The following is a 24,811-nucleotide window of genomic DNA, read 5'->3' on the forward strand; positions in this document are numbered from 1 at the left end:
TATGTGGCTGTGAAAGAAAATCTACGTTTTACTTAAGACTTAAGCTATTTGTGGTTTTATATCCGCTATGTTTGGGATGGTTTGCTTCCGCTAAGCCTATATGAGAAATTCATCCGTGTACGTTGTTTAATGAAAAAAGACAGGTCGATAATTTAAATAAGGATAAGTTAATAATTTTTCGCTTCAACTGATTTATTTAAGCTTAAAAATTATTGTAATTGATTGAGTTGCTATTATATATAATCATTCAAATCGCGTTTGATATTTTCAAGTTACTTCCTCTATGGCTACTATGTCCCGTATTTAGTTGGCAAATCCGACATATTTTTTTATTAAGTTGGTAACGCTTTGCTCACAACAAAAAACAGCTGTTAGCGCATCACAGCTGATCGATCCATAAAAGTTGCTTACCTGTATGCATATTTTTTATTACATGAATTTCAATTGTGCCGTATTAAAAATATAAGTTAAAATGTTTAAAAGTATTCGGCAAATAAGTTCAAAACAATTGCTACACTCATATAAAATATGTTTTTATGAAAAAGGGTGTCAAAGCAAAGCTGTGAAATATAGCACACAACCTGCACATCAAAATATATTTGATAGAAATGCAAAGCGTTTGCAAAAGGAACGCGCTGCCCTAAAGTATGTAAAATATAATATATTAGCAATATATTTTATAAAAGTATAAATCAATTAATTAATATCCATAATCACATAGCCCGGATGTAGAGCTCTATGACTACTTGAAAGAAGAGGTTGGATTTCGCTTAGCGGATCGGATCATTGATATAAAACGTGAGTTTACAAATGCCGCAGACATTGGTTGCAGTCGAGGCTTTCTTTCTAAACACATAATGGCGGAAAGCGTACAGCATTTGACGCTATGCGATACGAGCCCTACAATGCTGTCGCAAGCGCAAGGCACGCCTGGTCTGAAATTAACTAAATTAGAGTTGGACGAGGAGAAATTGGATGTAATGTAACAGTTTAAATATTTAATGCTTTTGCAATTTATATAAATATGCTTACAGTTTCCTGATAACTCATTAGATTTAGTTATATCCAGTTTGAGTTTGCATTGGGTTAATGATCTGCCAGGTTGCTTTTCGAAAGTAATACGTAGCTTAAAACCTGATGGTGTTTTTATAGCGTCTTTGTTTGGTGGTGATACACTATATGAGTTACGTTCATCGCTACAATTGGCTGAAATCGAGCGTAAAGGCGGCCTTTCGCCGCATATTTCTCCTTTCACACAGGTTTTTTAATTTAATTTTATTATAGCGATTTATAGTAAGTGCAAGCAATATAGTTTTTCCTTTATATAGATTAGAGATGTAGGTGCTTTGCTGAATCGTGCTGGCTTCACCATGCTAACCATTGATACCGATGAAATTGTAGTGGGTTACCCCAGCATGTTTGAACTTATGTGGGATCTAAAAGGTATGGCAGAGAATAATGCAGCTTTCAATAGACCAGCGCATATAAGTCGCGAAACAATGTTAGCAGCAAGTGCTATTTATAAGGAGTTGTACGCTAAGGTATGTGCACACTTCGTATATATCAAAGTTTGTAAAGAATAAAAGTGAAATTAACATTTAAGGACGATGGCGTGACGGCGACATTTCAAATAATATACTTTGTCGGCTGGAAACCGGGTCCGAATCAACCCAAACCTTTGGAACGTGGCAGTGGTGATGTTTCGCTAAAAGATTTAGGCAAAATTATCGAATCTGGCGGACCAAAATCATAAAAGATTTATGTTGCCAATTTAATAGAATCATGCATAAAATGGAGGTCAATGCATGTGTAACGTTTTGTGAAGAAAACTCGGTTTTGTATTATAGCAAATGCTGTCTTTATTGACTTTAGAAATAATAGTCTTTGAATATTAACGTAAATAAGCACGATAGTACGTATAGCAGTATACGTACATATGTATACAAAGTGTGGTAATTTTCTTTTATAAAGTGTTCTTTTCTTCGAAGTTTTCATATAAATTTTTGAAAAAATAAAAATTAGCGAGTATCACTTTGGTTAAATAGTTTTTTTTTTGTTTTCTTTTAGACGACAAATTAAAAATAAATATTTATTTATATACATGCTTCTTTGTGTATGTACATACATATGCACACATCTGAACTGTTGTTGCATGTTGTAAGCATATATTTAGCACACTTAGTTACTAAAGCATAAATAGTTATATAATTATATACTAAAAAAAGTAAAATGTTAAATAAAAAATAATGCTTCATAGGGGCATTCCAATGAAGAATTCCAGTGCATCATAGAAATATACAATACATACATATGTATAACACAAATTATTATACAATTTATAAAATTCAATTAAATTTTGCGTATTATAATTATACATATTACTAATATTTGCTTTTTACATATTGACTTTTATTCTCATTCGTTTTGTAATTTTTATTTCTCTTATAAATGGACGTAATTCATTAACGTATTGTTTTGTTTTTGTTAATCATTAGTGCCACTTGCAGTGCGTTTATTACTCTTCACTTTCATCAATATTCAATAATAATAATTTACAAATAACATTTTTTTCTTTAACTGTGAACTGTAAATGGTTTAAACTCGGCTGTATTGTAAATTTTGGCTTAACATTTGTGAACATTTAAGTTTCCACTTTTTATACTTCATTGCATTGAATTTTATTTGCTGATTATAAATGCAATGCAAGTCTGTTTGTTTGTATGTATGTAAGTAACTAACTATGTATGCGTTTATGCCATTGAACTTGTAAACGTTTTGAGTTATACAATCTATTTAGTGGTTTGCCTATATTGCCTTGCATTTAAATTTATTGAAGAACAGTAAAACTTTTGTTATTTCTTATAAATTTGTAACTTTTATGTATGTATGTAAGAGCTTTTAATTTTCTTTAATACATATTTGCTGTAGAAAAATAAATAAAAAAATTGTAAAATGCATACTTTTACATATAAAAATGTCAAAATTTTGTAAAGTTATTACGAAATTATACGGTTCGCACATAATACTAATTTTTAAAGTAAAAAAGGTACACATATACTATACATATGAGGAATGGAATTGTATTCTAAAAAACTTTTGGAGAAAGTGTAAATGCCTTGGAGAAAGTGTAAATGCCTTGGAGAAAGGAAATATTCCATAGGTATTAGGAGAAAGGACTCGAATATGGGCGTTATGACCGTTATGACGAAGGGCTGTTATACTTAACTATTTTTTCTAGCAAGGACTGTCAACTCGACAGTATATTTCAAAAGCATTTGGGGAATGTTTTAAGTTACAAAAAAAATCATTCTCTGTTTTAAGTTTGAAGTTAGTATATTGTGTGTAAAAAAATTGCAAGTTTATTTTTTATTTAAACTAGTTAATAACAATTGTAAATATTAGCAAACTGATAAGTTATGAACAGTAAATTAAGTCGCACTCATGGCTTCAATTAAAAATTCCGATGTTCCCCTTAATAGTAAGTGTGTTTAAACGGATAGTATTTGTAAAACAGTAATGATAAAAAAAAATTCATAAAAATGAGATTACGTTTTGGTTTTGAAAAGTTAGGCTATGTAATATTCTAACACAAATTGCAGACTGCGATTTTACTGCTGTTAAAATAATTCAAACTTTGGATATAATTTGCTTAAGAATAAGTTTACATTATTCAAAATTAAATCTGCCAATTATTTTATTGCAAACAAGCTTTTCCAAAAAAAAAACCACCTTAAGTGCCATCTTCTCCCATGTTAAGCGTTTTATGTGAAAACACGAAGATAGAATTTCATTTAACACCACTAGTGTTCTTTTATTACTCGCTTGCCAAAACATGCAGAGTTTTTTTCCAGAATCGGTTAACACCCAGTTTGCGATTGTTAGCGATTGTTATAAATAATATAAGTTAGAAGCTTTGTAGGGGGAAAACAACAAACAATTTTTAATAAGAATAGGCGTTTGCTTATAGATTTAATCCGTGGCTTTTTAGTTTTTTCTGCAAAACTCGAAATTTAAAATGTATTATAATCATAAATAAAAATTATGTATTTATGAAAATCAATGTACAAAATGTAGTTCTTTAAATGAAATACAAAAAAGTGTTAATACAAAACAAAGCACTTGTATAACAAGAACCAAAATAAGGAGAGAAGAAAAACAATAAGGTACAATGAATTCTATGTACTTACAATTTGAAAATATTTAGTGTAACAAAGTGTAATACTTAATTCTTATGATGACCATCCACACTTTCACTGTATTTGCGTGGAAAACAAAGCACTTTCTATTGTTAATTCCATTTGGTTGAATTTATGAATTGCTAAATTGCTCCTGGACACACTCTTCCTCAACAATTGTGCCGTTTGGTGAACGCATATGGTAAATGCCGCCTAATTTTTGCGTCACTTGGTGATGATGCTTCTGTTGTTGTTGCTGCTGCTATCCAATTGGCAGCGCTGTACCGCCGCCTGCGCGTCGCAAGGGCGACATAGACACCGGCGGCACAGCAGTGTGTGCGCTTGTTGGCTGTTGACGCGTCGGTGTTGGCGTTGGTGTAGGTGTTGGTGTTGTTGGCGGCGGCGGTGGTGGTGTTGCAGAAGGCGATACTGTAAAGTGTTTCGTTGGCGTTGCCGTTGCCGAGACCGAGACCGATGCTGACGATGTGGAAGTAGAGGTTGTCATTACGGCACCGGACACACCGCCGCTACCCGCTATTATGGATGTGCACGACGTGGACGTAGTCGCTGTCCCTGCCGCGAAGTTTGCCTGTCGTCAAGTGCTGCTCAGAAGCAATATTTCACGTTGTGGCGTATTTTGCAAGGCATTAGCCGTCTTTAAGTGAATGCTGTGCGCAATGTGAGTGAAAAAGGGAGAGAGATTAAAATTACTTTGAGGGAATATTTTTATTATTTCACAAGTATATTTCAAAATGTTGCTTAATATGTTTCAATGATATAAAAAACGAAACATTCAGCGTATTATATGTGTCAGGGTTGTTTACGGAGTCTTGAATTCTCTTAATGATTATCGAGTTTGATGGATTTAGGTAATAGGAACGATGATGGATTTATATTCGAATAATATCGATCACCTTGGCTAAGTAATCTAAATTTGTCGGGAGTAGTTTTGCCTGCACAACAGAAACATAATAAATCGTATGGATATATTAATCCTTCCAGAACCAATAGAGAAGGCTAAGATGGCTCTTTCAATTCCTACATATCGACATTCTTTTATGTCGAGTGAAAAAATCACTCCAAGAAAGACTAAATAAAACTATAGGTACTGTTCCCACAACAGTGGGGTCTAAGTAATCGTAACGGAACCGGATTTATACCCGACCAAGGACTAACAACTTGGCACCATTCCTCGAAATTAGTTCGAGAATGTTATCTGCCGCTACAATAACAACAACCGAGTTATATAACATCAAAGGACATTTCCAAAAACAACTGAAAATAATATAATTTCCAAGGTCCAGAAATGTAAGCAGTTGATTCATTTTAAAAAATATTTAACATATACACACTAAAAATAAAAAATATATGCACACTAAAAATAATCAAATATAAATCAATTACTCACTTATTGTCTTCCAGCGAGAATGTCTCCGACGAACCGTGCGAGGCCACCGAAGTACCTGCAAGCGAACTTCGTATTGAGTGCGAGTCCTCGGGTACGTTTAGCGTTACTAGCATTTTTATTATTTATTATATGTACGTATTTTTCAATTTGTTTTTTAGTTTAATTTGAGGCAATTGTCGGTGATGGATATTTTGTTGTTCATTATTGTGGGTAGAGAAAATTTTCAATTGTGGCAAAAGATGTTTTTCCATAAAATTTTTGGGAATTATAAAATTTTTAGTCGTTTCGTTTTTGTTGTACGTGAAAGTGGTTGTTGTTGTCCAATTTTTTTGCGTAACAGTAAACGAATTAAACATAAAAATTTCAAAATTTAATTTTTCATTTTTGTTGCGCATTTATTTTAACAAGGTTTGTGTTTATCCAATACACGTTATTTAATAATTTTTTTTTAATTTTCGTTTAGGGCCACATTTTGTTTTTTTTTGTTTCAACCAAGCCAATATTGTTGTGAAATTATTTACAAAAGCAAAAAATACCAATTTTTTATTAATATTTTGTATGTAAAATTTTTCTGTTTGTATAAATTTAATTGAATAAATGTGGAGAGAACTACTTTTTTGCAATAAATGAAGAAGAGAGCAAGTAAATAAATGCGTGTTTTTCTAATACATAGGAAAGTTGTGGTTGCAAGTGTGTGTGGCGTGGCGCCTAGCTTTATAAAGTTTAAAATCAAATTTTGGTAGGATAAGCGTTGTAATGTTAGTACTGGAGAGGTGTTAAGTATGCAAGTTGTTCATTCTATTTACTGTTATGCAGAGTTGACAAACTAATTGACAAAATACGCTAGTATTTGGGCTGAATACCTAATCATAAAATTAAGTTTTCAGAAATCAGAGATAAGCTAGTTGGTGTGCGTGCGCGAGGCCATAACGCAGTCACGAAATATTCAATTATTTACGATTTGATGAACTATACGACTTTTATGTAATGTTCTTTATGAAATACATTTTCGAGCACATGCTAAATATTAAAAAAATTATACACACACTAATTATTATTATTGTTACATAACTTTTTTCGGTTAAACAAACAATTATAAAAGTGCAATTAATAATTTCGAGCATAAAACGCGCATGCTTAAATTTAATAAAAAAATATTTTTTAAGATTTGTTAGTTGTAGGTATGCAATATACAAATAATTATAAAATATTAAATAAGTACCAATGAAAAAATATATTTTTGGAAAAGGGATGTAGAAAAATACATATGTATATGCATCATTCGAAAAAATATAGATAAAGAATTTATAAAAAATTATGTATATATAATGTGTGGCTTATGGCACTAATCACTAAGTTTTACATAATTTTGAGGTGATAACCGCTCTGTTAACATTTTAAGGTGTCCGTAGACTTTAATACATATATTCAAAAACTTTCTAAAATAGATAATATTTTTAAAACTTTTTAGAAAATAAAAAAATCTTTTAAAAAATATTTGCGATTCCCTCACGAAGTGCTGCGAATGCACTTACATTTTCGTTAAAAAAATGATTACCTTAATAACCTTTAATAAGAAATATCATCAGAGAGAATTGAAAATAAGTTGTCAAAGAAAACTTTTTTTGCACAAAAAACTACCAACTATACTACAACCGTTTGCAAATAGTCGCTAATTTGACGTCAGCAGAAGAACTGCCGCTAACCAATTTGCGATCACCATCAATAAAAAAAGTTTTCTTCATCATAATAATCTTATAGATTTTACATTTTTAATGTAACTCAGCAAAATGTAGTTTTATTTGAAGTAAAATAGGTCAAGAATTTTGTATATTATCTCTACAAAAATCAAAATGTCCTCTTTTGCCTCAGCCGAGCTGTATTTAATGGATATGTGAATAAAAATCATAACTTTAAAAATTAAATAATTTTTATTTATAATTTAATTATTTATGTTTATTTAAATTTCAGTACATTTTTAATGCTATAAACACACTACTACAGTGCAAAGTATGAAATGCGTAGACTTTCGATATTTAAATGAAAATTCGTTAACTTTTAAAGCACTTTTTGCAAGTTACTGACGCCAGGCGTACAAAAAGCGCTAACTAATTAAATGACATTATAAATGCACAAAAATTTATATTTTTCACATATTTTATAGTAGGTATATATAAGTATTGTATATAGATGAAGTACATAGTTGTAAATAAATATCATGGTACAGGTATCGCATTGTAAGCATAATATATAAATAAATAAGTATTGGTATATAGTATAAAATAGTTATATAGGAATAAAATAGGAATTACAAGTTTATATTATAAGCACAATGAATATATGTACATATGTACATGTACATACACACATACATACATACATATGTATAATATACAAAATGATTGAAATTATAGACTTCGAAACTAAATAGTTGCAAAATAAAAATCGTGCTGGTAACTAACAATTTGAAATATTTCAGAAAATTTGGCTTCAGCGTCTAAAATATTAGCTTTGCGTACAAACAATACGGTATTCTGGAACAAGAATATGATTTTAGTGACTTGTGGAGAAAAAGTTATTTAACTTATTCAAAAATAAATAAATTCTATTAAAAAATATTTTGAACAATAATTGATGTTTTTAGAAAAACAAATCAAAAATTAAAAAAAATAATAATAATAAATGTTTACAAATATTTATATTTTTATATTTTTTTGTTGAATTACTAATATATTTAATCCTCCCAACATAAACAGAAAACACTGTTGCTTGTGTGTAATTACAATTTAATTGAAACAAACTGACTGCATGTGTCGTTAAAGTTAAAAGGTGCTGTATGCACCTAAGATATAATAAAACATTAATTAATGGAAAATATCCGAAATTTAAACAGTATTAAGCGGAATCTGAAATGAATTCTAGTTATTTGATCATAAAAACACAAATGCAAATCAGTAGTTCCCAATAGGTATTATTGAAAAGAGTATATAACCTCAAAAAATATATTTTGCGTTATGAAACTTCATATGTATATTATAAATAAATAATCCCACGTGTTTTCTTTGCAATTATATGTGCGAAATTATGTATAAACTTTTAAAAAATTACTGTTATTCCATTTAAGCGCACAAAATGAATGTGGAATTATTATTAAAGAATGTTTGAATTCAGCTAATAATTCAGTAAAATATTGTGTACCACTTTTACTTAATAACTTTTGTGAAAAAATATACAATAATTGCATTAAGGGAATGTTTGCAATAGGCAATGTTTGAAGTAAAATAAGTATGACAATAGGTGTAAAGCATAGTATTATTGAAGAGAGATTCTAAAGTTTACAAATACATATTGAGTAATTATAAAATCTAACTAATTACTTATGCTTTTTTTGCAATGGCAATTTTTTTTATAAAGTATACACATTTAGCAGTATGTGTGCTTAGCAAAAAGGCAAGCTACAATATGGAAAACAAAATTTTTAAAGCTATACTATACAATGCTAGGAGTTATATACTGAATTTCGCTATATAATTATATAAGTTATAGACTGAATATAGCGAATACGATGCTTAGCAATGTCACTATATATTAGTAATAACAGCTAATGGAACATTTCTAACAGCCTATGTTAATTATATTTTTAACAACTGTAAATTGGTTTTTGTATATAATATGTTGTAAAGGAGGTATGTAATTTTTGGCAATAGGAGAATTTAATTAAACATAAAAATATATGTATGTATGTATGTGTAAACCTCATAATTTTAATATAAAAAATTTTGTAGTACAAATTAATCTTTTTCTGATTCGATTTCGCGGCATAAATTTTCATATTAGGGGAAAAAATATTTATATATGTACTTAATATTTTAGGCTGTTATTTGTTAGTATTTAAGGTAATAAATTCAATTTATAGGCGAAAAATATTAAATGTAATATAAAAAAAACATTTTTCAAATATTTTGTGAGCTAGATGACTGTAGTTTTGCGCATTTGCTATATTCAGCCTACAAATATGCAAGCTTTTCTAAAATAGTTTTCAAACAAAAAATATTAAATGCTATAATTTTTATATATATTTTATAAACGCAATAGCATTACATTATTATCGCATATTTTAAGCTTAAGGCTAGCTAAATTGGCATATTGTAATAACTACATATATTTATTTTAATTATTAAATTTATTAATAAGCTTATAAATACATATTTAGTGCGCTGGTAAATGTGGAATTACTTAGTTTTTTTTTTGAATATTTTCTAGTATATAAATTTATAGCCGAGTATTTTGTACGCTGAGTTCATCGTCATCAATGTCAGCATTTTCATTAAAGTCTGGCGGTAAATCAACAACATTCGAATAGTCAACGTCAACGTCTGTATGATTTTGTAACGGTAACATTGTATGGCTGTAACTATAACTATTACTGTGCCTATGTAAATAACTCTGGCTGTGGTTGTGATTGTGACCGTTATTGTAAGCATTGTTATCAATGTCATTGTATAATTTATTGTTGGTGGTGACAACAAATCCATTACTATATAGTGAATAACTGCTAACAGCCGGTGAGGTGGCTAAACTAGTGATACTTCGATACGTTTTCATTGAATATGCATCACCTAGAAAAAGAATTGGGACGAAGATGGTGGAAACAATTTTGTGTGTGTTTGAGTGTCGGTATGTTCATGGGTGAAGAAATAGAGAAAGATAGAAAGTAAAGTAATCATCACAATAATAATCATTTAACGGTAGTAATCATAATAAAAAAAATAATAATTTTATTAAATAATAACTATGGTTATATGTATGTATGTAGGAAAAAAATGATAAAAGCATTTAAATGTTGAAATGTTTACAACTTATGTTGTAAATAGGTTACAAGAGACAGACAGAGAACCAGTGAAGGAAAGATAATAAGAAACCATTCACAAAAATATATATATATTTAATGCGAAAATGCTAAATTACAAGAATACACATATGAGATATGGTATATATTTATGAAATTGAACTTCAAGTGAAGTTGTAGAAATTGAAAAAATCTGGATTAAATATTTTATGTGTGTAAGTAATAAGATGTAGCAATGGATCCATTTTCGAGTACGTAGCACCAGTATTCCACCATTAATATTTATTGTTTGGTAGTATGTATGTTTGTAATAATTTAACTGTACATGTAATGGTTACTGTTATATGCACATATAGTCAGAAGCTTAAAGTCGTGTTTTATTTTATTACAGTTCGTATTTACGAGATATAAGAGTTTTATGCATTCCAAATTGAAATTTTGCAAAAAATATCATCTTTTAACCTCTTATTTAAATATACATAATATTTATGTACTGTATTGTCAAAACAATGGATCGTTGAAAATCACTTATTTTCATTGAACTAAATATAAAATAAAACACGACTTAATTTGTTATAAATGCCACATTTATCCGAGTTATAAAATACCCTCATATTGTTATTAGATGATTAGTAAAAGCTGAATAAAATTACAAAAGCGAAGGCGAAATTTATATTAGATGAAAAATAAATAATATATAGTTATACAAAATGTTCCATATAATAGATATATAAATATGTTTTAAGCAAAAATAGAATAAAGTTCTTATTAAAGTATTCAATGCAGATTATAAATTACATAAAGATCTTTTACAAATTTTTATGTAATCTTAGGAACTACATACATACATACATATGTATATAGTACTGCAGTATGACTTTAAATCATTACAGATATAAGTTCAGTTTTTTAAATGACAATAGTAGGCAATTCAGAAATATGAAGACAAACGAAGTTTTCCACACAATTTGCAGAGATATAAAAAAAATACTAACCTCTAAAGCTAAAATGTTTTGAAGTCAAATACAGAAACATTGTTAGTTCACCAACAATTTACGAAACGAAAATAGAAACGTTCTTGTTGTAAGGTTACTCGTATAAGGTATTCTACAAAAAATTTTGCAGTGAAGACATTCTCTGGCTCCGCTATCGGGAACAGTTGATAAAAAAAACCTTGATATTCAAAAAAAAAGTTTAAAATTCGATGTGTTAAGGCTCTACGTGATTTTTCGCTTTAAATACTATTTAACTTGTGAAATAGTTATCTACTGGCAAGAAAAGCAATCTTTAGTCAAAAAAAAAGTTAATTAGCCAGTTAAAATTTAAAATTATAATCAAAAGACTTATTCCGACTGGGGCCTTTTAATATGGAACTAAGAAATATGACTAATACCTAAATTATGAATGAAATTGTTTAAATATAGAATAACAAATCACTCTAATATAATGATAACTTATTCCTTATTGGCGTAGACACTGCTTACGCGGTTATAGCCTATGCGATAATACTTGAATAACTTTTTATAGCCTCTGATGTTACGTCCACGGTTTTGATATTTAACCATAAATTTTAATCATTTCAATTAAACAATAAAATGATAAATATTTCCTCATAACATAATTTTAATTTTATTTACTGTTGATTGCTAGGTGAAAACAAAGAATCAAGAAAAATAATAAGTCTGTCAAATAGTTGGAAGTAAAGCGATTTGGTTTGACAAGAAAAATTTAATAAACAAAACATACATTTATAAAGTGTAAACAAATAAGAAACACTGTAGTAAATAAAAACCTGATTGTTATAAAATTAACAAATAAGCAGAAATTAATGTGTAAATAAGTAAAAATAGATATGTAATAAGAACTTGCGAACCCTGAAGCGTTTTTTTTTTGTCGGGCCATGCTGATTATGTATTACACGAGTAATCTATGGGTAATTGTTATTATTATTCCAATGGAAGTGTAAAATATTAAAATAAATGCCATTAAAGGTGTCATAAAAATTAAGATAATTTCATAATATTATATATAAGTGGGCAAGCAAAACGGATTGAAGTAATAAGTTATGTACAAAAATATTAGATATGTTGTAGTATTAAGTAATATTAATAGTATTTACAGCGCAACATATGTACACTTATACATGTATTTCATGCAGTATTGATTGTTATTAATTAACTATTAACCTGTTAAGCCTCTACGTTCCTACAAAATTCAAGCATTACCACAAGCTAGCCTGCTCTAAAGCTGTCTTTTTACGCCATTATAAAAATAAACTCAAAAATTCTGCACAGGGCGTATCAAATAAGAAAAGAAACGGTCTCTTAATTGCCTTCCGCAATCTGCTCTAATTCATTTCACATACTCTTTCTTTTATATACTATATAGGTAGATATTGAAAAAAAATCTGTATACACTAACAAAAACATGAAGCGCGATTATTAAAAGCTTGCTTGCTAAATAGCTTAAGTCTACGTATAGAATTTTTAATTTTTTACTGTGAAAAATTCTTGTCGTTTGTTTATTGATTGATTAATATGAGGAATGCACCGCGACCTTTGGTCTATTGTGCCCTCTCCTACCTTACATAGACTCACCTAGCCCCAGCGCATCGATGAAGTTCAATAGACTTCTGGGCGCTAGTGAGGCTATGCGATCCCTATCCGGAAGTATTGATCCGAGGGCCTTAGTCCTGCGTCTACCGACTGCTGTGCAGTCAATCAGTAGGTGTTCCGGGGTTTCAGGCTCCAAGTCGCAGAACCGGCAGTTAATGCAAGAGGATAATCCCATGTTGTATAGGTGCCTATTCAACTTGCAGTGGCCGGTATACCATGCGACCAGTAGCCTGAGCTTGTTCATGGGGAGGTTTATTATAACCTTGAACCTGCTTAGATTGTATCCTCCCATTAGCAACTTGGCATGTCTCATACCACGCGTTCTCCTCTCTGCCCACTCCTTCTTCCCTGCGAAGTAGCTCCTTTATGGTATGTGGACCTACCCCAATAAAGGGTTCTGGTCCCACCATCTTGGTGGAGGCTGCGGAGCAGGCTAGCTCATCTGCCAGTTCATTACCGGCTATACCTCTGTGACCAGGCACCCAGATTAGGTGTACCTGGTTACGTTCTGCAAGGCTGTTCAGCCTCTCCCTGCACTCCTGCACTAATAGCGATTTGATTTCGTAAGAAGAGATCGCTTTTAGCGCAGCTTGGCTATCGCTGAGAATGGCTATTCTCTCATTACGATAGTTGCAATGGAGGTTTATTTCTATACACCGACTTATGGCAAAAACTTCTGCCTGGAAAATGCTTGGGAACTCTCCCTTGGGTATGGAGAGCTTAGTGCGTGGGCCCACGATCCCCGCACCGATTCCCTCCGACATTTTCGATCCGTCGGTGTACCACCTTAGCGTACTATTCCTCAGCATCAGTTCGAGTTTGGAATCACTCGTCTTTGGTGCCGAGGGTGACCTTAAACTTCTTCTTGAAGTTAACTGTTTTGGTAGTGCTGTCCCTGGGAGGAGGGCTGATGGTACATCGCCACTTATCTTTTCCATCCTCTGGGACGAGATTACCCTACCTTTGCCCCACCCCTCTGCCGTTATTTGCAGAATTGTGTGCTTGGCCACCTGACCAATAACCAAATGAAGTGGAGTAAGCTCCGTCAGAGCCTCCAGTGCTGCCGTTGGACAGGTGCGCATTGCGCCCGTCATGCAGACACAGGCTAGCCGCTGCAGCTTCGATAGCTTAGTCTTAACCGAAGTCTGCGATGCTATTGAGGCCCAGGCCACCGCTCCGTATGTGATTATTGGTCGCACTATCATGGTATACAACCATCTGAGGATCCTTGGCTTACAGCCCCAGGACTTGCCCGCCAGCCGGTTGCACACCATTAAAGCTTTTGTTGCCTTGACCAGGGTCAGGTTTACATGCTGATTCCACCGCAACGTAGAGTCTAGCATTAACCCGAGGTATTTGACACTTCCGGTCATTCCCCCAAGTCTAAGATTCCTGAGACCGGGTAAGTACCTGCGTCTCGTAAACGGGACTACGGTCGTCTTTGGCTGGATTGATCTTTAATTCAACCTCTTTACACCACATCTTCGCCAGGTTTAGACCTCTTTGTATTAGGTCACAGAGAGTGTCTTCGTATTTGCCTCTTGCTATAATTACAATGTCGTCCGCATACCCTTGGCAGCGGATCCCATTGTTCGTTAGCAGTACTAACAGGTCGTCTACAACTAGACTCCATAGCAGGGAGTCCACCTCCCTGTGGGCAGCCTCTTGTTGTGCCAAGACGAATCCTTTTGTCACCTACTGTGGTCTCAGCAACTCTGGTACGCAATACAGATTCAATCCATCTGCGCACCGGTGCTGCCACATTCCTTTTCTCCAGTGCCTTGGCTACACTTTTATGAGACGTGTTGTCAAAGGCACCTTCGATGTCCAAGAACGCGAAAAGCATCACCTCTCCATGCTCCAGTGAATTCTCTATTTCAGAGGTTATCTGGTACAGAGCAGTGTTAGTGGATCTACCCGCTCTGTAGGCGTGGTGAGCCGCATGCAGGGGTGCTCTCTTCAGCACTGTCGACCTTATTTCATGGTCCACGATCTTCTCCATGGTTTTTAGTAGGAAAGACGTTAGACTGATTGGCCTGAAGGATTTCGCCTTTGAGTAGTCTTTCCTACCCACCTTGGGTATGAAGATCACCTTCGATGTCCTCCATACTTCAGGGATGTACGCCAATGCGAGGCTTTCCCTCAGCAGCCGAATCAGGTGAGGCAGTAAATGCTGCTCCCCCTGTTGTAACAGCGCTGGAAAAATACCATCCACTCCCGGAGACTTGAATCTCTCAAACGAGGCCATTGCCCACCGGATCGAGTCCGCCGTAAAAAGCCGTTTGGCGGTACTCCAATCCTCGCGGGATGGCCTGTGTTTGATCACAGGTAGACACTGGTCTTCCCGAACCGTCTCCGGGAAGTGCGCCCGCAGAAGCTCCGTCGCTCTGTCCTCTGCGCTGGTCGTGAATGTCCCATCTCCTCTTTTGATTGCTACTACTGTGTTGTTGGTGCCTCTAGCCAGAGCTTTATGCAGCCGGGCCGCCTCTGGCGTTGAGGTAACGTTCTCGCAGAGTCGTTTGTTTAATTTACGCCTCTGATATTAGCATCGGAGATATGAACGACAAATATGCAGAAGTTATTTCGGTGTCTTTAAAAAAACATAAATATTTATTGGTGACACCTATTTATATAAACAAACGGAGTGTAGGCATTAAAGAAAGACAAAGGCGCTTTAAAAGCAAAATAATTGCAAAAAAGGTAAATGAGTAATTTCCAAAAAAAAAAGCAAAAAAAATATCAAGGAAAATACAATATAAGGGATAATAAAAAAAAAACAGTTAATTCAAAATTTAAGAATATTATTAATTCTAGTAATGAAATTACGTTGAAAAGGTCATAATTAAAAACAAATTAAAATAAAACCAAAATTAACTTATCAGCTGCGCTGTTTGGGGGAACTCTCTTTTAACGCGTTGGCCTTTTTATACATGTACAACTTGGGGTCATAAAGCTAAGGCTTTATTTTATTCAATTTACATTAATATCTATATATTTACATATTTTGAGTATCTACAAAAATTTACTATTTATTTACTAGTACTAGATATCTCACTATTAAAATGCAATTTACATTAACGAGCAAGATATACGTATTGTTAATATAAAACTACTTTATAAGTAAGCTCGCACCACACAGTGAAATGTTTGGTATGAATTGTAAGGTGGAATACATATTTTTTTACATACATATTTATAAGCGATTAATTGAATGAAGTTTTAAAATATAAATGTGAACTTAGAAATTATGTGCATACATTATATTCATATGTATAACTTTTTTAAAGGCATTTAATTAAATTTTAAAATCCAATTACAGAACAAACTTTGTCCAACATATTTTAAAACTCCATTTTCATATTGTAGATCAAAGCATTTTTATTGTACGTATGTAGAGTATCGGATATTAAAAGCATTTTTTATTATAGTGTGAGAGTTTAGTAAAGGAGTGATTAGATGTGGTATTTAGTACAGATAATATAGATTGCAAATAGAGAGAAAGAAACGAAAATCATCTGACATGTATGATCTGAAACTTACCGGTAGCGCATTCAGAGGTCTCATACGACATAGTTGATTGTACTTCTACTGCATTTTGTTCAGATCTGAAAACGGTAGAATCGAAATTATTAGTTGTTAACAATAGGAAATAAAAACAAGAAAAAATGTTAAATTTGAAGATATGTGAAGATATCTTGTCAAATAAAACAAGAAAAAACGTTAACTTCGGCTGCACCGAAGCTAATATACCCTTCACAAGTGCATTTCTTTTAGTAACTATGTGTTTAAGTAAATCTAATGACATAACCGGCCAGTGGCTTTCATCCAAAGGAAAACATTTTACTAGTTCTTTTTAGCCAGGTTGTTTGCTAGAAACATTAAGGTTGGATAAAAATGGATCTTTTAGACGTTTATAGTTATTTAAAATTTTAAGATGATTTATTGTTAACATAAACTTAATGAAAAAATAATCCATGTTAAATTTCGTCAAGATACCACGTCAAATGAGGAAGTTTCCCATCAAGCATTTGATTCCAATCATTCAGTGTCGACAATAGAAAAGTTACTATATATCGCTCATTTTGCAAGACCGGCATAAGTCAAAAAAATCGATTTTTAAAAGTACATATTATTCTCTTTGCGGAGCATATAAGAGGTATTTTGTCAACATGAATTATGTAAGCAAATTCTGCATCATTAACTCAAAAATCACGTTTTTTGATTTATGCCGGTCTTGCAGCAAATGAGCGATATGTAAATGAAAAATTTCAAAAAAATTATACCATTGTTTCAAAGCAAAAACTCGTAACTGTATATTGAATATATGAATTAAAAATATTGCTCCCATTTGAGAAGCCTGAGTTTTTACTATCAATCTATGTTGTTGAAAATAAAAAAAAATAGTTCCAAATTTTTAGATGCTACTTTTTAGTACAATTTAGAAGAGAAAAACAGCTAAATCGCTTAAAGCACTGCTAAAAAGTATACATGTTTTTTTTTTTTAATGAATATACATAAAATATTTGGAACTAACCATAATATATATATTATTAAAATAAAATACTGTTCACCTGGAGCGACCTTACCTCAATATCACATCAGTTATAACTTGTTTTTCCGTATCGGTATATTCGGAACGTCGTCGCCCGATCTTTTTCTCAACATCCGCCTCCACGAATTGTCCTAACGGTCGAACAGGGAACTCATTCGCTTTTGGGGGCGGTGCTACATCCAATTTCAATTCTTTCAACTTTTTCAACATACGTTCGAGTGCCTCAATTACGTAATCGTCGTTGTAACCGAAATTCTTATGCAATTTCACTTGCAAGTATTCAATAATTGAGTCCATATCTTTGAGACGCAACAATTCCTGTTTGTGCAAATATAGTATGGTGACGGCCATCGCAGTGACGACACGTTCACCCTCCAACAGATAAATGTCCCACACGCGCAAAGCTAAACTATATGGTATCTGAAAATAGTAAAGTGGAAGTGTAGTAGTAAACAAGCATTGAATATAAATATATTTGTACGAAAAAGAGTAACGTAAAGAAAAAGAAAGTAAACGCGTATGGTGACCAAGTACCAAATATGGTGACAAGCCAAATTATTTGGACAGTGTGTATATTGTTATTAATGATGTAATGTGTCTGCTTGATTTTAGGTGTTACTATTTTACGCATACTGTTAACAAATTTGTTAGATAAAAGAATGAATTGTTAAAATAAACTGAAAAATGCATACGATCTTAAAATGAGCAATGCAATAGGAGTACTAATACTGCTATAAAATCAGCCAGTGGAGTAGTAAATAATTAAAGCATATAATAAAATTAAGCATTTAAAGCATATACTACTTTATTTTAGAAAAAAAAATTTATCAAAATATGATAAATGTTTACTCCGGTTACATCGAAGCTAGAATACCCTTCAAAAATAACAAAGTTTCTAACCAAGAACTTAATTTTGATCGTTCGAATTGAATGGCAGCTACATAAGTATCTGCTACAGTGATTTAATTTGAAAATTTTGTTCGGAGATTACAGCGTCGACCTGAAAAATTACACAGTACAACAGCTAATCTGGGGGGTGATAAATTCCAAGTCAGGGTGATGGTACTAGGTCAGTATAGTAAAACCCTCAAAGGGTTTGGCGTTCGTATGTGTCAGTTTTTTTTTTATGACCTTTTAAATTTTTTCCTTATCTTGGTGTTTTTTCGCTTAGTTGTAACATTTTGGCAAAAACGTAATTTAACATAACTCGTAACATAACTTTACATATTTTTCAAATATCAATATAGTGAACGAAAATTGGGTACCAAATATAGTGTGTAAAAGCTGCTACAACCGTCTAATGGATTGGAAAAATAGATAATAGTGGTTCGCGAGATATGTTAAACTACGTTTTTGACAAAATGTTACAACTAAGCGAAAAAACATCAAGATAAGGAAAAAATTTAAAAGGTCATAAAAAAACTGACACATACGAACGCCAAACCCTTTGAGGGTTTTACTATACTGACCTAGTACCATCACCCTGACTTGGAATTTCTCACCCCCCAGACAATACTCGTAATTCCAAAAATTCTCCACAGTGTTATTAATGCCAAATTTCATGACGATATCTTGTCAAATAAAAATGTTTTCCATATAAGAACTTGATTTTGATCGTTCGTTGTATGGCAGCTACATATACTATACTGGTTGTAAAAATCTTCCGCTACAACAAGAGATACATACATACATATATGTATGATGTTTCGATATCGGCGGTTCCGACAAATAAGCAGCTTCATGGGAAGAAGAGAGCATGTGCAAAATTTTAACTGGGAAACTAGTTTGCTTATATAGTACAGACAGACTTCGGACGGGCATGACTAAATCGACTGAGCTCGTCGCCTTGATTAAAAATAAGAGATATTATTGCTCATTGTTTACACAATATTTATGTTTTCAAAATAAAAAATTTCGTAGCAATGTTAATATAAAAATATTGAAGTAAGATGAATTTAAAATGAAATGAAATATGTACATATATTAAAATTTAGTTAAAACAATTTGTATATTTTCAAAATAATTTTATTATATCTACATACCCGCTCCACGAAGATCACAAAGAACCATTTAATCGAGTAAAGAATGGCATCGACATTGTGCTTCATGAAATGTTGATGCAATTTACGCATCATCTTCGACAGTATCCGATCGTGATGTTCAAGGAAGCGCGTCAGTTTTGGGAAGCCCTCAATGAACAGACCGTGCATAGCATATTTACGATCTATAATTAATTGATTTAACGCCCAAAATGCCTCTTCCTCCTGCATAAAGAGCAATAGCACACCCGCCAGACATGCCATACCCTGACAATAACCCAATTCTGGATTATATATACTATACGCATTTAGCACATTGAAGAGGGAGCACTGTTTAACGCTATACCGTTGACGGTAAGCGACATTATCACGAAATTGTCGATTTACATCCGAATCGATTTGACGCACCTCGGTGGAGTATTTACGCGCCAATGCCAACATAGACGCGTACTTGTCTGGATTGGCGGCAATCAATTCGTCAACATTCAGCAATTTTTTCCATGCTGGCCAACGCATACGATCTGGTATACCTTTGAAGACACGTCGTCGCACTTTCTCATTATTGGGATTCCAATTGGCAAGCATTTTCATCCATTTCTTGTCGCGCTCCAATTCGATTTTGGTACGCTGTAGCTCCTGTGAGTCGCGGGTGTCGGGCAGGCGGGAATCGTGCATGAAGCCATATCTGTGCGTGTAAAGAAGAAAATACAGTCACTGTGAGAAAATAAATACTTACAAACATATATGTGTGTGTATGCTTGTGGAAATGGATTTACTTTATAATAAGAAAACCTGTAAATGTTGCAAAGTAACAGGTATTTATTTAGCGGTATGCACGTATGTTTGTTTCTATGTACATATACGCTGTTGTGCTATGCTTATGCTTAAAGGGTTCATTGTAAGAAAGTGTGGAATGTGGCACGGAAGCAAGATCGCCGTGGTGGGAAGCGAAAGAAGTGCACGACAGTGAAACAAGCGTTTTGCATTGATTTGAAAAAATAAAATGAAAATAAATAAAAAAATTATGCACAAGTAGACTTGTTACTCGGACTAGTAGTATAAGTTGTGAACTGCTGTGGGCGAGAAGGCGTCATTTTTAAACTCTTGCACCATATTGCTACAGAGTATAATAATTTTGTTCACCTAACGGTTAGATAACAGGTATATAGATAGATCAGGTTGACGATTTGTCTGTCCGTTCCTTGGCAAAAAAAGTACGAGTTCGTAGATGGGCGTATTAATCCTATAAAGTGTCATAACTAAGCACTAAATTAAGATATATACATAACTAATTTGACACAAGGAATCACAGGAGTAAGAGGGGTGCACCGTCCACTTTTAGGTAAAATCATATATCTCAGGACGCGCTCGACCGATTTCAACCAAATTTGGTATATGGCAATCCCTTAACATTTTTATGTTGCAGTGCGAAATCGACTGCTGTCACGCCTACTTCCCATTTTACACAATTTTAAATTCCATCTCATTCTTTCCAATCGATAGTACAAATCAAGAGGCAATTAATATAATGGGATAAAACTTTGCATGAGTAATGTCTTTAGACTATGCCACTTTATGGCATAAAATTGTCTAAATCCCACAAAAACTGTTCAAACGCTTAGGTACCTATAATTCACTTTTTACCGAAAATATTGGTCAAAGTGTAAGATTAATAATTGAAATTAAGAGAGAATCCTTTCCTGATAGTAGTATGTCTGTGCGCCACAAATGAATCGGTTCAATACTTCGCTTAGTCCCATATGCCTAATATAAAGGTTTTCCAACATCCGGGTGACTTTATACCGCACATATCGCCCAATATGTGAGTTATCATAATTAAATTGAGAGAGCTTGTTTTTCTTATAATGGTGCATATTTGTGCTTAGAATAAATAAAATCGGGTGAAAACCTAGACCCCATATCAATAACAGGCCTTATGTACCTGAAGGTTATTCGCTCTATTTAATCCTTGCAAGTAGCAACAGTTTGAAATGTTCGGTTATATCCGATCTTAGCACCTCCTTACTATTTGAAATTGCCTCAAGTGGTTTTGACTACATCGTGAGGTAAAGGGTATAAGAACCAGTCACAGGCAAAACATTGGCAAATTGCCCGGAAATGTTTGCGGTGGCCAACTTATAATAACAATAGGAAATTATTGCTCCCTAGTAGCTCCAAGTAGAGACGAAAGTAAATAGTTAGAAATGTGCGAATTGGTACTTGGAAGGTGTTGTAATTCGCTTTTGAATTCCACAATACAAAAATTATGTACATACGGTTGTATATGTTTGTATATAAGAACCTAATTTGTTTTGTTTATATATATATATTTTCTAATTCGTGTTGCATTTACAATTGAGAATGTGCCGGGTGAATAAGTTTTATTTTGATTTATTAATGCATTTTTAATTACACTCTCAATTGCTCTGTGATAGTGCTTTTAATACGACACTCACCCGCACCATTACACATTATTGTGTGCATATTTTGTATTCCTTCTGAAATGGAGGTCGAGTACCGTCTTTCACCCACTTTTCAATGGGCAAAAAGGTCATCTCCTAAGTGTAGTATAATTATGTATGTACAATATATGTATATGCAGTCAGGTTTTTTTAGACAAAAAACTTTTCTTCATTCATAAGTAAATGAAAATTATCGATAAAAATGGAAATGTGCGATTTTCTAAAGCACCCGCCATGAATCATCCAACAAAATGAGAAGTATATACATACATACTATATACTATATATAATTTAATAGGATATGCTTTTTCTCAGTGGTTTACGAATACTATTTGTAAGTTGAGTATTTTTTAACGCTTATATCTTTGTATATATGCGTAAATTTCACATGTGTATGAAGACATTCATCAAGGCAAACCAATCGAAAATTGTAACCTTTTTTGTTTCAACTATAGAAATGTATTCTATACTTATGGTATTTTTAGAAATATTTGTACATACAAGCATATGCAGTTTTTGAGTGCTACACTTACTGCGGACTGCTGGATTTCTATAAATGCATAATATCTATTCATATGTATGTGAAAAAGATGTTAATATACATCACTTCAAAAAAACGAAATTTCTTAATTGGATAATGGCCAGCCTTTAATATCCATCATGAATAAGGCGGGTACATATAAATCTAATCAATTATGAATAAAAAAATATGCAGCAATATGTATATCTGTAATACAGTTTAACTTCCCTAAATCGAATCACCATAAACCACAAAAAAACTTCGAGTTATGGGTGGGAATTGTTATGAAATTTGATTTCTATTGCCAATTCAATAGTTCATGTTGTGGAAGTTCAATTATATTAACTAATAATAAGAACACAAGCCGAGATCTGTCATTTGCAATATTAGAAAGCAACTGATTTTTTGTTTGCGGTTAGCAAATTCTACATTTTTTAAAGGGTCAGCTAGTGTTTGCCATTCCATATCAATTATAATGAACAAAATAAATACCTGTTTCTATTGTATATTATATTGATAATTAATTGTTCTTTTACGTATACTCACTTATCCGTAATATGGTAGAGCTCAAATGTAGGATTCTCCCAAGGGTCGACCACATTAGTGGGATCCAAACCCAACGAGTAACGATTGAAAATTGCTTCACGTTCATCTGCGGCGCGTTGTAGTAACGCCTCTTGATCATCAAGCGCTGCTACGCTTTTGTTACTTGTATTATTGGTCATAAGCGGCACATTTGCGGCATCACCTCCAGCTGCCGCTGTTAAAACTGTTGTATCGCTACTTGTTGTTGTTGTTATGTGCGTAGTTGTTGTATGGTTCGTAGCTACGGGTGTGGAGGCAGGCAAGTTATTTGTATTATTCGCATTGCTATTACTTGTAATTGTAATATTGTTGATGTTGGCGCTGTTGTTGTGATTGTGACTATTGCTGTTACTGCTGATGATAGTGACACTATTGGTGTACACAGTTGAATTCATGGTTGCAAATTTTGTTTTTATTTAATTCTTGTATATTTTACTAAACAAGAAGCGATTGTGCGGGCGCTTAGCGATAGCTTGTGGCACTGAACTCCGAGGGCTGCTATGAGTTAAGCAGTACACGTTGGAATGACTGTTTGTTGATGTAGTATCAACTTCACTTTATTATTTCTTTTACAAAAATAATGTATCTCTGCATATACTGCCAGAGCACGATTTATTATTATTTGCAAATAATGTTTTAAATGCATCTGCTGTTGTTCCGGTTTTTTGATTGGTTTTGGCCATTGATGTCATTGTTCAGCTAAAAGCCCAGCTCATACCTTCATAAGAAATTGGTTAATAGTACCCGTCCGTTATTGTTTTACATTATATATTTTTAAACCATAAGACTTCACCAATATCAATACGAAATATATGACGCCCCCGCTTTGTCTTTAATAACGTCCACTCTGCTCTTTTATCAGATCAGTGTAAGCTTGAGAAAGCTATGATAGCTAATTAACTAATTTTTGTATATTCGATTAAGTTTTACCTCTGTTATAAATAGTACACAGAAAGCAAACTTTTGAGATTTTAAATATTTAATTTCTTATCGCGATAACTTCCTCTGCATATTTTTTAATTATATTTTATCCGTGAACAACACAAGCTCACACACAAAAACACGCACGCACATACTCTTGGCCGTCATCAATTTCTCCTCCCGTTTTATTGCAGTAATTCCTCAAAAAAAAACTATTTTTTGTACTTATATTCACTTCGGTCACACAATTATGCCAATATTTGCATATATTTTGCTCATTTTATCATATATATTTAATAATATTTACACAAAAATTCCTACGAATCTTAAATTTTTACACTTTCCCCAGCGCAACACAATTGTAAAAACCATTCGGAACTAGAGAATTTTTGACAGCACTGACAGTTAAATATCCGAATGACAGTGGAAAGTCAAGAAGAAGATAAATGGGAAAACAGCGACTGGAGCGAAAAAAATTGTAATATGGGCGAAAATATTTATGTTAAAAAAAATTATTTATATAATATCAAGGGACGTAAAATAATACACGTTCTCTGATAATATATGAAAAATTCTTCTTCATGTTGAAAAAATACCCGTGTTCCCTATTTCAATATTATTTATGTGGATTACCTAAGTAAATTTATTTCATTTAGTTTATTTTTATCTGGCAACCTTTATATGT

General features: G+C 32.8%; 2 protein-coding genes across 7 annotated transcripts; one reads left to right on the top strand and one right to left on the bottom strand.

Annotated features, from left to right (window-relative positions):
* Window positions 1-379: 379 nt before the first annotated feature.
* Window positions 380-2,042, top strand: LOC126756253 (arginine-hydroxylase NDUFAF5, mitochondrial). The gene is made up of 5 exons (XM_050469197.1): window positions 380-645; window positions 722-977; window positions 1,035-1,259; window positions 1,329-1,541; window positions 1,604-2,042. Exons 1-5 carry the CDS (start codon window positions 473-475, stop codon window positions 1,751-1,753), a joined length of 1,017 nt encoding a protein of 338 aa, XP_050325154.1. The 5' UTR covers window positions 380-472; the 3' UTR covers window positions 1,754-2,042.
* On the bottom strand, window positions 1,813-24,521 carry LOC126756239 (USP6 N-terminal-like protein). Of its 6 annotated transcripts, none has more exons than XM_050469171.1 (6): window positions 23,167-24,517; window positions 19,642-20,323; window positions 17,634-18,019; window positions 16,588-16,652; window positions 5,584-5,638; window positions 1,813-4,843 (listed from the first exon to the last, which is right to left on the bottom strand). In XM_050469171.1, the coding sequence occupies exons 1-6, from the start codon at window positions 23,598-23,600 to the stop codon at window positions 4,771-4,773; spliced, it is 1,695 nt and encodes a 564-aa protein (XP_050325128.1). In that variant the 5' UTR covers window positions 23,601-24,517; the 3' UTR covers window positions 1,813-4,770. The 6 variants fall into 6 exon arrangements, with proteins under 6 accessions (XP_050325128.1, XP_050325127.1, XP_050325126.1 ...); XM_050469170.1 differs by having other exon boundaries at window positions 5,584-5,689; XM_050469169.1 differs by lacking the exons at window positions 1,813-4,843; window positions 5,584-5,638 and adding an exon at window positions 5,730-10,202 and having other exon boundaries at window positions 23,167-23,923; window positions 24,434-24,521.
* Between the last annotated feature and the right edge of the window lie 290 nt (window positions 24,522-24,811).

The sequence above is a fragment of the Bactrocera neohumeralis genome, chromosome 4, assembly GCF_024586455.1.
Source record: "Bactrocera neohumeralis isolate Rockhampton chromosome 4, APGP_CSIRO_Bneo_wtdbg2-racon-allhic-juicebox.fasta_v2, whole genome shotgun sequence".
NCBI classification, from domain to species: Eukaryota; Metazoa; Arthropoda; class Insecta; order Diptera; family Tephritidae; genus Bactrocera; species Bactrocera neohumeralis.